Source organism: Fopius arisanus, unplaced genomic scaffold (assembly GCF_000806365.1).
Source record: "Fopius arisanus strain USDA-PBARC FA_bdor unplaced genomic scaffold, ASM80636v1 scaffold00004, whole genome shotgun sequence".
In the NCBI taxonomy this organism is placed as follows: domain Eukaryota; kingdom Metazoa; phylum Arthropoda; class Insecta; order Hymenoptera; family Braconidae; genus Fopius; species Fopius arisanus.
This window is the reverse complement of record NW_011887743.1, coordinates 1,576,047-1,588,963: the sequence shown is the minus strand read 5'-3', so window position 1 is coordinate 1,588,963 and position 12,917 is coordinate 1,576,047. Positions and strand designations below refer to the sequence as shown.

At 37.0% G+C, this 12,917-nt stretch overlaps 2 protein-coding genes across 7 annotated transcripts; one reads left to right on the top strand and one right to left on the bottom strand.

The window, feature by feature from the left end:
- The first annotated feature begins 175 nt into the window (after window positions 1–175).
- Eps-15 (Epidermal growth factor receptor pathway substrate clone 15) lies at window positions 176–12,046 on the top strand. 6 transcript variants are annotated; one of them, XM_011314099.1, is made up of 11 exons: window positions 176–381; window positions 780–959; window positions 1,219–1,263; window positions 1,412–1,921; window positions 2,169–2,357; window positions 2,611–2,807; window positions 3,116–3,278; window positions 5,866–6,111; window positions 6,501–6,563; window positions 7,421–8,362; window positions 8,967–12,046. In XM_011314099.1, the coding sequence occupies exons 2-11, from the start codon at window positions 933–935 to the stop codon at window positions 9,675–9,677; spliced, it is 3,093 nt and encodes a 1,030-aa protein (XP_011312401.1). In that variant the 5' UTR covers window positions 176–381; window positions 780–932; the 3' UTR covers window positions 9,678–12,046. The 6 variants fall into 6 exon arrangements, with proteins under 6 accessions (XP_011312401.1, XP_011312397.1, XP_011312388.1 ...); XM_011314095.1 differs by having other exon boundaries at window positions 176–676; XM_011314086.1 differs by having other exon boundaries at window positions 176–680.
- LOC105272136 (Ig-like V-type domain-containing protein FAM187A) lies at window positions 3,311–5,831 on the bottom strand. Its single transcript, XM_011314063.1, has 4 exons — window positions 5,499–5,831; window positions 4,570–5,039; window positions 3,957–4,308; window positions 3,311–3,646 (listed from the first exon to the last, which is right to left on the bottom strand). Exons 1-4 carry the CDS (start codon window positions 5,816–5,818, stop codon window positions 3,319–3,321), a joined length of 1,470 nt encoding a protein of 489 aa, XP_011312365.1. The 5' UTR covers window positions 5,819–5,831; the 3' UTR covers window positions 3,311–3,318.
- Window positions 12,047–12,917: the final 871 nt, after the last annotated feature.

Sequence of the window (12,917 nt, the reverse complement as noted above, 5' to 3'; positions counted from 1 at the left end):
ACTGGTTCCACCTGAGCCTTTGTGGAAATCGGCAGTAGCCTCAGGGCCCTCAGGGCCTTATTTGAAATTGGCAGAACTCAGTGGAGCAATTGCCCGCTGACGTAATGACACCCCCATTGCATGTGGCGCCCTCCCTTCCTCAGGGTGCAATACTACGATGCCGCTGGTGTCACTCCAACCCCCAGAACTGAATCTCTCCTTTATCCAATCCTCTTTGGTGTATGAGACCGAAAAAACGTCGACCACATGCGTAAAATTCACTCACACAACCGAAAAATCCCAAACGACAATCGACGACGCAAACGGTAAATCGCAAGTACCAAGTACTCGCAAAAAAAAGGAAAAGAAAACGCGAAGTTGTAACGGCCAATGGCCAACGTCGTGAGTTGACAATTAAAATTCCCGAGGGCATAATCGTGTGGAAATACCCATTAAAAAGTGATTCCGTAGAATTTATTTTCAATTATTTTCTCAGGCCAACAAAAGTACAAAACCCTCCCCTCATAATTACCCACTGATTTCGCAAATAAATCTAAAAAAAAAATCATCAATTCATTGGTGATTCATTCTCATCACTCAACACTCGTCTTGTCAATTCGAATTTATCAATAAAATCATTATCTCGACATATTGTTGAGGCATTGATGTGTCGGGTGGATTGATAAACCCGTCAAATGCAAGTACGACCAATAAAAACGTTCAAGTGCTGCTCGACTATATATCGGCATATGTGAGGTGTCTCCTGCAAGAGAAAAAATAAATAATTCATTCATCCCCAGAAACAACAGAGGAATCCCTGAGAAACAGTCATCCAGTGGTGATAATTGTCAGCTGTTGGTGCTGTCAAGAAATGTGGCAGAAAATTTTGAGAAACAACTACTAGTACTATCGATTTAAACGTCCGATTGGTTAAGCCAGTAGTCCATGCAAGTATGGCTGCCCTGCCGTCACCGACGCAGGTATATTAATTATTTTATTTTCCCAATTAAAATATCCCATTCACCCTGACAATGACATGAGCAAGTACTCGCTCACTATTTGCCACTCAATCCCTGAATTTATTGATTATCCATTTGGAAATTATTTGTGGAATTATTTGTGGAGTTATTTGACAAGTTGACTCTCCTCAGCCAGCGGAAACCGAGAAGGCCACTGATAATGAATTTATCAGTATTGTTTTACTCGTGACATTATTTTAAATTATACTCATTGTTTCAGGTGGCTGGAAGCCATGTCGCCATTTACGAAGCGTATTACAATCAGGTGAAGTATTTTTAGAAATCCTAACCAAAATCTCTGAGACTTTCCATTTTTTAGGTGAAAAGAATTAGGTGTAGAGATTTTGAAAAATGGAATTACTCAAATGTCAGCGGATCAAGTGATTAATTTTTAATGATAATTAATTCATCAGGTGGATCCAAACGGTTATGGGAGGATTGGAGCGATGGAGGCGGCACGGTTTCTCAAGAAATCCCAGCTGAGTGATGTGATCCTCAGCAAAATATGGGACATGGCTGATCCCCAAGCCCGGGGTTCTCTCGACAAATCTGGCATGTTCGTTGCCCTGAAATTATGTGCCTTTGCCCAGGCTGGACACGAGTTGAATATCGCCAATGTTAATCTCGATGTACCACCACCTAAAATGGGTGAGATACCAGTGATAACGAAGAAAAGTCCAGCTGTACCACCACCACCTGTTTTGAGCTCAATAAATAATGGAGATTGGGCGATTAAACCAGCTGAGCGGATAAAGTACGATCGATTGTTCGATAATCTTCAGCCAGCTAATGGTTACATACCTGGCAATAAAGTTAAGGGTGTGCTTATGGATAGTAAACTGCCCCTCGAGACACTAGGCAAAATATGGGATCTTGCGGATATGGATAAGGATGGAATGCTCGACAGACACGAGTTTGTCGTGGTACGTCCATAAACTATTTTATTTATCTCTAAAGAACTAATCATTCACAGGAAAATGTGATAAGATATTTCTGTCAGGAGCCACTAAATAAATAAATTACATTGTAATTTATTTCGAGTCTTGATACAGAAATAATTCTATAATTGTTTTATAAAATATGATTAATTTTTAGTTATTGTTTTTATGAGTGGAAGACGGAGTATTTGGTGGAATTGATAATTCTAGTTGCTCTTTATTTTTTATTCAGGCAATGCATCTGGTTTACAAAGCTCTCGAGAAATACGCGATCCCAAGTGTATTACCACCGGAACTTATGCCACCGGGAAAAAGAAAAGAGTCTCTCGTTATGAATTCAACATCTCCTGTACCACCAACCATTCCACCTCTACCAACAGCAGCTGCTGTTAATAATCTAGTTGGATTGGAGTCTATGCAGGTATCGAATGAATTTTCTATGGATTTCGATTGACCTCCGGCTTCTGACAATATTAAAAAATCCAGAATTGCCGTTGGAAATTGAAATTGATATATTTGTTCAATGAGCTTTTCACTAGTTCTCTCCATTTAATAACTGAAGGTTTTTGAAATGAAAATCCAAATGGAAATGTAAACCCAGAGATATTTTGCAGTTGAATTATTCTATTCTGACAATTTATCATCGATTTTTATGGAATAAATTCATGATTCAGCCGATGCCACCTCAATTACCACCACAACCGTCACCCCAGCCTCAACTCCAGTGGGTGGTGACTCCAGAGGATCAGGCAGCAGCTGATAAACTCTTCCTGCAGGCTGACATGGATATGGATGGATTTGTGTCCGGTGGTGAGATCAAGGACGTCTTCCTCCAGAGTGGACTACCCCAGACCATTTTAGCTCACATTTGGTACGGATTAAATATCTCATTTAAAATCATTTTAAATTTACAATTCCAACCAATCCAACAAAAAAATCCTTGTTCGCGTCAGGTCATCGGCTTTTCGGGGGGAAATATAAATATAACGCCAGAACGTCGAGAAATAAAAATAGTTGAATTTTTAATCAGAGTTTTAATTCAATAAAAATGTATAAAGTTTGAATTTATAATACAGAACTCAAGGAATAGAATGGATATTCGATATTTACGTGAGATGGAGTGCAAAATAAAGTGATTAAAGGTAATTAATATTTAATTTTGTATTAATTACGTTTCAGGGGCCTTTGCGACGTCTGCCAGAGCGGAAAACTGAACAAGGAGCAATTCGCTCTCGCCATGTGGCTGATAAAACAGAAACTCCGGGGCTCCGACCCACCACAGGCACTGACCCCGGAGATGATGCCACCGTCTCTGAGAAAAGCCAAGGATGGAGGCGGCGTGGTGAGTCTATTATCGAAATATTTTCATTTGAATAAATAATTCAGTGCTTGGTGTATCTCCTTCGGCCCCTGAATGCCCGAAAAAATACAACGATAAATGTCGAGAGAATTGCAATAGCCCCAATCATCATCACTCGATGATCGATTTTAAATTCTACTTCGTATGCGACTTCGAGTCTTATCGTTCCAGCGAGTTTTCCCATCTGCCAGCAACTGTAAATATTTGTGTCTGTGAATCGCAGTCTCTTGAAGATCAATCGATCATGGGGATCTAGAGATATTCTCCCATTGGATTCATCACTTATGGATAATGGATTGATGGATTTTGAAGCTATTTGCCATGTCATTGGAGTGTCACTATTCAAATTTCTGAAAAAATGAAATCATTTTAGCTCTCTCATCAGTCTTATCGCTCTTATCACTCCCCTCAAGTCACTGATTAATCCCTAATTATCTCAATTCATCACAAAATTAATTTCAATCATCAACCGGAGATAAGGAATTTTAATTGAGGATTACCCCGAAAGCTAGTAAAAATAGAATTCTCGTAAAAATGGGGGAATTAATAAGTTAATTGGGGAAATGGCTAATTAATAAATTAATTGGGGAAATGGCTAATTAATCAATTATATTAATTGGAGAATTGTCTGTTTCGTACGAGTTATCTCTAATTATTCACCCAGGGCATTTTAATTCCGCTTTACTCCCGTGTTTGATGTACAGGGTTTCCCGCTGGACCGATGGCAGCGGCTCAGGCACACCCTGGAGCACTGAATAAATCCCCGCACTATTGTTCGCACTCTCGATGACATTCCCCGACTTGTCTCGTATCTCAAATATCACCGTCTCCTCGCATTTGATTTTGCAGAATTTTCTCATCAGTTCGTTCTTTCGATTTTTTATCTGCGCGAGCTCCTGGATCTTCTGGGGAGTGTAAATCGACCTGCAGGGGAGTTTGTTCCCGAAGAAAATGAGAATCTTCTCGATTACAGTCCCGAGATCGGCGTCGGAATCCAGTGGCTCATTAACATCTAGAATATCGAATCAATGATTGCGATAATTTAATTATTTTATCAATTTTTCGTTTAATCATTTTTCATTTTCGTTTTTATTTCATTCGTCACTTAAAGAACTCTTAATTAATCAAAATTATTTATTAATTATTGATTATTATTGTTATTTATTATTATTGTTATATTATTTCAATCGAAATTTTATGTTTAATTATGAATTTTTAGGAATTTTTTAAGGAATGAATTTTCTTTTTAAACGCTGATGTTTAAATATTTCACCGTTGTTCCTCTTCCTGCGGATGTGATGTCCTCCATAATTCACGAGTTCAATACTGCAATATCCATATCGCTGTTTTCTCCCGACGATATTGCATTTAGAGCAGCTGGACCAGTCACTCCAGTCCGAAAAAATTCTCAATCCATATTCATCGATGATGACTGGAGGCTCAGGATGAAGAGCATCGGGTGCCTCATCCCCTTGGACGATTCTCAATGCATCCGTTTCATTGCTTACGTGGACGTAGTAAGGATTGGACATTGTGTCCTCTAATTGGCACCAGTAAAAACCTTCTTTGTCGAGAGCAGTATTGAATATTTGGAGGGTTCTGTCACTTGGGGAAATTAACGTGTGCTCGTCAGTGGACACTGGGACACTCGTCATATTGGTGTCTGTCGTGCTGTTGTAGAACCAATCGATCGATTCGATCGTGTGGTATTCACTTGGGGAAATGCAAATGCCGCAGGGGAGTCTGTTTTTAAATAATTAGGATAATAATTAGTATTCCTGTTCTCACAGACTTGAAATTAGCCAATGAATTTCAAACAAAAACCGCACAGGCATCAGTTAAAATCGGATTAAAAGTCGATGATTACATATTATTATATACATCAGAACATATTTACTTATTTTACCACAGGAAATGGGAAATAATAACTCAACTCCCGAAACAAAATCGACTGTGCAATGAATCCGTCAACTATTTCAGGTTTTCCTAAAATATCTCTGAATCTGAGGGAGATACCGGCATTTACTGCAGGACCTTTTTTGTAGAGTTAAGTGTCATCTTTAAAAAAGGTCTTGAGGCAAATGTCGCTATCTCTTTTAGATTCCGAGATATTGCTGGAAAACTTATCGTTTCAGTAAATCCACTCGACAGTTTTAACTTTTTTGTTTAAATTTATAATTTGCAATGAACTTTTGTAGTTACATTATGGAGGATCCTTCCATGGTTACTATGGCTGAAGGGTAAAGAGTCTTTCGATCACCAGCAGTCGAGTGTCTCGTTTTGAGACATTTATAATAATCATTCCACCTTTCCTGGTGGAATTCCCTGAGGGTGTCGTTCCCCCAAGGATATTCCAAGGGGTTGATGTCCGCAAAAATATCGTGACCCTTGCCCTGTCCCTTCGTGAACTTCTCCCACTTCTTCTTGATATTCCTCAATTTCTCCGGCAACTTCCCAGAAGAATTCCCACTTAAATAAACTAAATAAACAACTAAAATTAATCTCTCATTATTAAACTTCATGATCTGTCAGTTAATTCGATGATTCGATCATCATTTGTTTTCTCCAGGAGAACAATAATATCTCAGGCTACTCCAACCCTGAACTCGACATGATCAGCAAGGATATCGCTGAATTGGCAAAAGAGCGGAGAGCGATGGAGCAAGATGTTGCCCAGAAGGAGGCGGATATTAAAATAAAAAATGGTGAGATCAAGAGTCTCCAGAGTGAACTGGATACACTTGCTGCAACCCTCAAGCAGTTGGAGAATCAGAGGGGCGAGGCCCAGAAACGACTGAATGATCTGAAGGCTCAGGTGAAATTATTATAACAATTCCACATTAAACAATGAGCTTTGCATTAAAATTCCACCGATCAAAAGCTAGAGTTTACAATAAAAAAAAAGAATGTCCCTAGAATGCATGCATGCAGAAACCAATAACAACGAACTGCAGTTGAATTTCGATTTTGTTTATTGATTACTCATTTATTTTCTAACATTATTTATTATTTAATCTGTGAAGTGGTTAAATGTCGAATATTTTGAGGAAATAAATCAAATTTCCATGAGATAAATCAATTTAACGTCACGTTTTACCACTTCGCTGTTAGTTATGATATTATTATGACTTTTAGTTTTTTTTTTCGTTTATTTTGTTTATTTTATGCAATGATTTTTTTGTTGTTACTATTCGGCCTTTCTAGCGGGCTGATGTAGAAAATGAATTGAGTCAAGTCGAGCAGGAAATGCGTGAGGAGCAGGAAAAGGTACACTATTATTCCCACATGTTTTTTTTTTCTTTTATTTTTTATCTTCTTTCCCTTAAGATAAACGATATAAAAGTCAACGGTAATTCAGATATCGAATCACGACTGTGGCATCGATATTAACGAGTCAATTACGTGCAAGGTAATTTTATTGTTTTATGATGCATGAGATTATGACACACTCGAGAATAAAATTGCACATGCATTTTTTATTAAATTAGAAGTTCATGAATGAGAGATTTCTATGGAATGATTCGATTTTTGCGTACGAGATAAATTGATCGACGTTTTAGCTGTCATATTCATCATTTCTCTGGTAATTACTAACGATTGGAAAGTAATGTAAAGTAGTATAAAGTCCTGAATCTCATGACTAGTCCTCTGTAGCTTTTTATAAAAATAAAATAGAGCTAGAACAATTTTTTTGTTAATAATTCTGTTGATTGAGAGGTTTTTAGCGAATATCTCGTTATTGAGGGGTGATGGCGATATTTTTGGCTCTACATTTTTTGTAGAGGTAGATAAGTGCTAGAAAAAAGGTTATTATGAAAATATTAATATTCTCCTTCGATTCCAAGATATTTGGGAAAAACATATCGGAAAGGAAATAATTTGAACTTATCCTAGTGTTTCATTTTGCTGATGAATTCTCCTACAAAACCTGTGATATTCCTAAAAAATTGAGGACCAAATGGATTTATATTAGTTTTCCTCTTTAAAATTCTTCCCTACGTCCTTCCAAGGCGTCAGGATTGCTCGTAAAAAATCTCCTAGAGATTTCGCTGTGACGTTTCAATCCTGAGACGCTCTGAACCTATTCTTCAATACTATAATCAATGATAATTTATTTTCAAAAGGTGGACAAACTCCGTCAGCAAGCAGAAGAGCAGGAGTCAGTGCTTCGCTCCCAGGAAGAGGAATTGAACACAAAGAGACAGGAGCTGGAGGGTTTGCGCCAGGAGGAGCAGCAGTTGGAGCAACAGCAAAACAGAAGCAGAGATCAGCTAAACGAATTAACAAAAAACCTCCAGAATACTCAGCTTCAGATAAGCCAGGCTAAGCTGAAGATCACACATCTGGAGGAGCAGCAGAGACAGATGAACGATGCAATAGCGATGTACGACTCGGCATTGGCTGTTGGAGATCCCACTCTGGTGACAGATGCAATTCTCCAGCTGCATCCGGACATTGACGTAGTCGAGCAGATCGAGAGTGAGATAGCACCGAAGATCAATGGTGTAAATGAGGGTGGAAAGGTGGATGGATTCTCAGGTGTGAATGGCAGTGATGGATTTGGCCAGGAGGATCCATTCGCCTCGTCCCAAGCTGCTGAAGCCTTTGGTACTCCTGGGGCTGATCCATTCGCCAATTTTGATGGCAGGACTAATGTCTCTGGTGGATTCACCAGTGATCCATTTGCTGCTAAACAAGACGCTTACGATCCCTTTGGCGATGGCAGGAGGAGTGATAATACTGGTGGTGAGACAATACCCACTAAAGATCCTTTTGGTGATGATCCATTCGCCAATCTTCACGCACCAACGCGTGCTGAGAGTCCCAGTCCAGCTCTACCACCAAAAAAAGCGAAACAACCACCACCAAGACCTGCACCACCTCGTCCAACAGCTGGACCTAATCTCAGAGCAGCACCAGCTCCACCAACACCATCACCAACACCCGATCCATTTACCAATACCAATGCTGATCCATTTGCTGCGCAGAATGATAATAATAATGGAAACACTGGCTTTGGCTCTACAATCACTGGTTTCGCTGATTTCGCTAATTTCGATTCGAAGGTAATTCATCTATTTGTTTATTGATATTTTATTTATTTCCGTTATTGCGATAATTTTTTATGTTTAATCGTATTTTTCACGTTTATAGAGTTTTTTTTTTGTTATGTCGTTTATTTATTTATTTATTTATTTCGCACATCTTCATGTTGATTTTCGTTGTTATCGAGAGCATGTGATCATTGGGATCGATTGTTTATAGTATTTTATGAGGGAAATTTGACATTTTTAATCAGTGGATAAAGAAAATTGAGTAATAATTGTAGTTAAAGGGAGATGAGATTTAATTATTAAAAATATTCGATTGAAAGTAATTGAATAATTGTTGAAACGAGTCTGAACAAATGTCAGATGATCCCCAAATTAATAAATTTATACCCACAAATTAATTTTTTGGTTGTAGTTCCACAAAAAAATGGGAATCCCCAAAGATCCAAGCGAATAACCGGCGGTTTCCGCCCCTGTCTTCTCCTTTTCAGTAAAAGAAAATAAATAAATAAACCAAAAGCACATAACAAAAAAAAATCTATCGAAAACTAAAAATAAAAAAGAAAACAAACGAAAAATCAACACTCAAAAAACAAAAACCAAAAAACACCTGCTTTAGCCGGAAGTGGCGCAAACTCGAGGGGCAAATTCAGCACCCGCTACCCAGAAGTTGCCAGACTTCACGGAGGATCCCTTCAGGAACTATCGATACGAGGATCTCTTTGAGATAGCTGATCCATTCGCCGATGACGATGTCAATGCCAACGATTCAAAATCGAAAGAGAAAAAAACCGAGACTAAATTCGATCCGTTCGGTCTAGAGATGACAAACGAGGGAACGAGAGATCCCTTCACCCGCGACTTCGAGTCCGACTTCTCCAAGACATTTCCCCAGCCATTTGTCAAGTCGAAGAACGACAAATTCAGTCTACCACTGGATAAGAACAACTCGTCGAATAATAACAGCAATTCGTCGTCACCAAAACCTGTTAACAAACCGATTAATTTTGATGAGGCATTTTCATCGATCAAGAGAGAACGCACCAAGAGGTCTGATAATGTCAGTATTGCTCAGGCATTCAAGGATAAATTGGGATTGGGTCACAATAATCTGCAGAAGAGCAAGAGTAATAATAATAGTAAGACGTGGAATGAGGATGCTGCAGCCAAGATATCAGGGAATTTGACTGAGAATCAGCAGTTGGCGTGGGCTGCACAGCAGAGTCTCAGAGCTGAGGAGGAGAGAAAGAGGATTAAGGAGCAGGAAGAGGCTGATCTTGCTCTGGCCCTCAAGCTCAGCAGGGAGGAGAAGTCAAGCAATAAGTTCTAACGATTCTCAAACGATAAGTAATATTCTGAATTAATTCAGCAGTCAAGTGGTGAATGGAGATAACTCGACTCATCACTTCGCTCAGTTTTTCCGGGATATCTCCGGAACCAGCGGAGATAGCGGAATTTTTGTCCTTACCTTTTTTGTAGGGCTGATCGAAAGCTGTAGATAAGGTTATCACAGAAATTGTCCTGTGTTCTTTAGTTTCGGAGATATTGACGAAAAACTGGGATATCTCTCCGAAAATGGAAATCTACTTGATTTAATGATTCGTTAATGATTTGAAAGTTGGAATAATTGTTTTCTCGTTTTGATTGTAATAGTTCGGTTAGCAAATTGAATAATATTCTTGACTTTTAGTTGTTGTCTTGTCAATTGAGATGACGATGATGGAAGTATTAGTAATCGGTAAAAATAGATTAAAATTAAATTGACAATTGGAAAAAACGTAAAACGTGTTTTGTTCGTCCATCAGGAGAAAAATTCATGCTGTATTCTAAAGCCACGGAAATAAACGGAAAATCTACTCTAATGTCTTGCTAACGCCTTCCCAAAACAATGAGATAAATGAACAATTTATGAGAAAACAATACAATAACTATAAATATGTAAACAAAGTTATAAAGCACAGAATATAAGCATTATACGATTGAATTAAGTGGAGAATATTCTAAGAATGATTACGAAAAATTTATGATGAATATTAATCACTGGAGGAGTGATAAAACGATAAATTTCTATTTCAGTTTAACAACTGATCGTGAAATGAAATTAATCCAAGGTGAAGATAAAAGATCCGTCTTAAATATTCAATATCTACCGAACAAATGATTCCATTTTGCTGAATTTTTTGTGACATGAAAAGCGAGAAAATACCTTTAAAATGGCCTCAACCTTTTCGATTTCCACTCTGCCAAACTCGAAATATTGACGATTAAAGAAGGATTTTTTTCATTTCCACTTTAGTTTTATCATTTTCCTGGTGAACCGTTGTGTTGGATGAATAATTTACGCGTAATAAATTCATATCAGAAATAATCTTAAGCGCGTAATAAGCACCACTATTCCCAGAGCAGTCTATCGAGAATAATTAATCTCACTTCGTCTCATTTTTTAATTTTTTTTAGGATAAATGACGGATTAACGGGTCATTCTTCAGTTTGACGTAATTCTCTCGGTAGAATTTTGATTTTATTCTGAGAACCTCCTCTCATGGTACTCAGTACGTTCCAAAGACAAATAGTGTTCAAAGGTATTGCATGATAGCGATGATGCTCGGTCTGAGGAGGAAAAGTCACCGGACTTGAACCAATTGTAGTTTTCACAATTTCCCCGAAAATATTCGCGAATATCTCAAAAACCGGGGGTCACAGAGAAAAATATCAAATAAACTTTCCGTAGCTCTTGAAATTTCCAACAAAAAAGCTCCCCACCATTTTTTCCATAACACCCTTATTAACAGAGATATACGAGATAACGACTGCAACAATTTTTGATGCTCGAGTGATTTTTCCTCCCAGCTAATCAGTTTGCATTTTTCCCAAAAGCAAACTCAATAATTATTAATTACCTCCAACGTAATGATGTTTTAAGTACCTCCTGTTACTTGATTGTCCCTTTCGTACTTTATTTTAAGTTCACAAAACCCCGGAGACCTCAGTCGCATACATTTCCTTTCTCCAATCAATAATTATTTAATTTCTGTACGAATTAGTTTATTAGATATCAAGTCTATTATCATTATATTATCGCGTACTACAGCTTTATCTTAACCATATAATTGTTTTGTATATAATTACGGTTTCCAAGAAAACTCCTGAGATTATTTAGAGAATTAAGTACGAATATATCATGACATCTCTATTCGTTCATCACTCAATTACTGTTGTTTAAACTTACACTTTAACTAGTCAATTATGTACGATTGATTTAAGATGAGTCGAACCGAGCTAAAGACGAAGGTAATATTAACGAACAATTGTTATTAATCTTTATTCTCGCTCAACTTTATTGAAAAAAAAGGACTAAAGACGGAAAAAAAAGTGTTAATTGTTCACCATTGTTACCTTTCACTTCTCTGCGCTTGAGGATGATGCTTTTGAAGCTTTTTTCATTAACCAATTAAACAATTAAACAAAAAGAAATATGACAAAGATTCGTGACGCTAATTGGACCGAAGTGATTAAATGAGATCCATTCGAAAGCAATTGATCAGACAATTGTAAAATAATTCAATTGAAAATGACAGCTGCTTGAATAATTATTCACCAGAGTTGAATAACATTTTTCCACTTCTCTCTACAAATCATCACGAATATCTGACGTAAACAAAGACTTTTAATTTCTGATTAAAAACAAGAGAAAAAAAAGAACTAGACAATAGAGCTCCTTGAAGATAATTATGGAAGTGTTTAAATATGAATTAAGTAAGAAAATATTGTATTATGTAAAGTTACGTGAGTGTACGTCTGAGAGATTAATAAATAAACGAAAAATATAAATATGCTATGAAATAAAAGCGCTATTCACCATATAATAGAATAGTTGATGAGTAATGATAAATAAATAAACGAATACGTGTGTCCAAAAATGGAGATGATGAAAAAGTAGAAATTAAAGAGCTCTTATACATCAACAAAAATGTGTAATGTTAATTAGTCTAAATCAACGAGTATTTCATACGTGTTTACGACTGATGACTGATGGCATTAAAGAGACAAAAAAAAAGGATTAATATAAATTTCTAATGAATTGAAAAATTTATGAGAACAAATGGAGAATAAATCATTGATGTGAGGCATTCACTAGGTAAATTTGAGGTGTGCATTTTGTTGTTACGTTAGTACGTGTCATCATTCGATTAATTCATTAATGCCATAATCCAGCGTTTCATATTAATGATAAAGTGTCCCATTAAGATGACCTTAGAAGTGTAATAAAAAAAATAAAATGATTATTGATTGAAATGAATAAAAGGAGCATGGAAATTGAATTACTTTTGATTATCAGCGAGGAACAATCGGTTGATAATGATATTTTTCCTTATTGATTTTTATCCTTAATTGACTCGTTTTTTGGGTTTATATTTAAATTTTCTATGAATTTGGAAAAGAAACTCACGAAAACGACAAAACGACGGAATTTCTCCGTCAGTTTTTCCCAAATTTCGTGGAGATTAAGGGACATAACAATTTTTTCGTTAGAACCTTTTTTACAGAGTTAATTGAGAGCTATAAAAAA

Excerpts from the sequence above, each read along its gene's own strand:
- Eps-15 (XM_011314099.1), top strand. The coding sequence starts at position 933 with ATGGCTGCCCTGCCGTCACCGACGCAG. Across the intron at positions 1,264-1,411 it reads ACGAAGCGTATTACAATCAG|GTGGATCCAAACGGTTATGG; the intron begins GTGAAGTATTTT and ends TTAATTCATCAG. Across the intron at positions 2,808-3,115 it reads ACCATTTTAGCTCACATTTG|GGGCCTTTGCGACGTCTGCC; the intron begins GTACGGATTAAA and ends ATTACGTTTCAG.
- LOC105272136 (XM_011314063.1), bottom strand. The coding sequence starts at position 5,818 with ATGAAGTTTAATAATGAGAGATTAATTTTAGTTGTTTATTTAGTTTAT. Across the intron at positions 5,040-5,498 it reads ATGGAAGGATCCTCCATAAT|ACTCCCCTGCGGCATTTGCA; the intron begins GTAACTACAAAA and ends ATTTAAAAACAG. Across the intron at positions 4,309-4,569 it reads CCGCAGGAAGAGGAACAACG|ATGTTAATGAGCCACTGGAT; the intron begins GTGAAATATTTA and ends TCGATATTCTAG.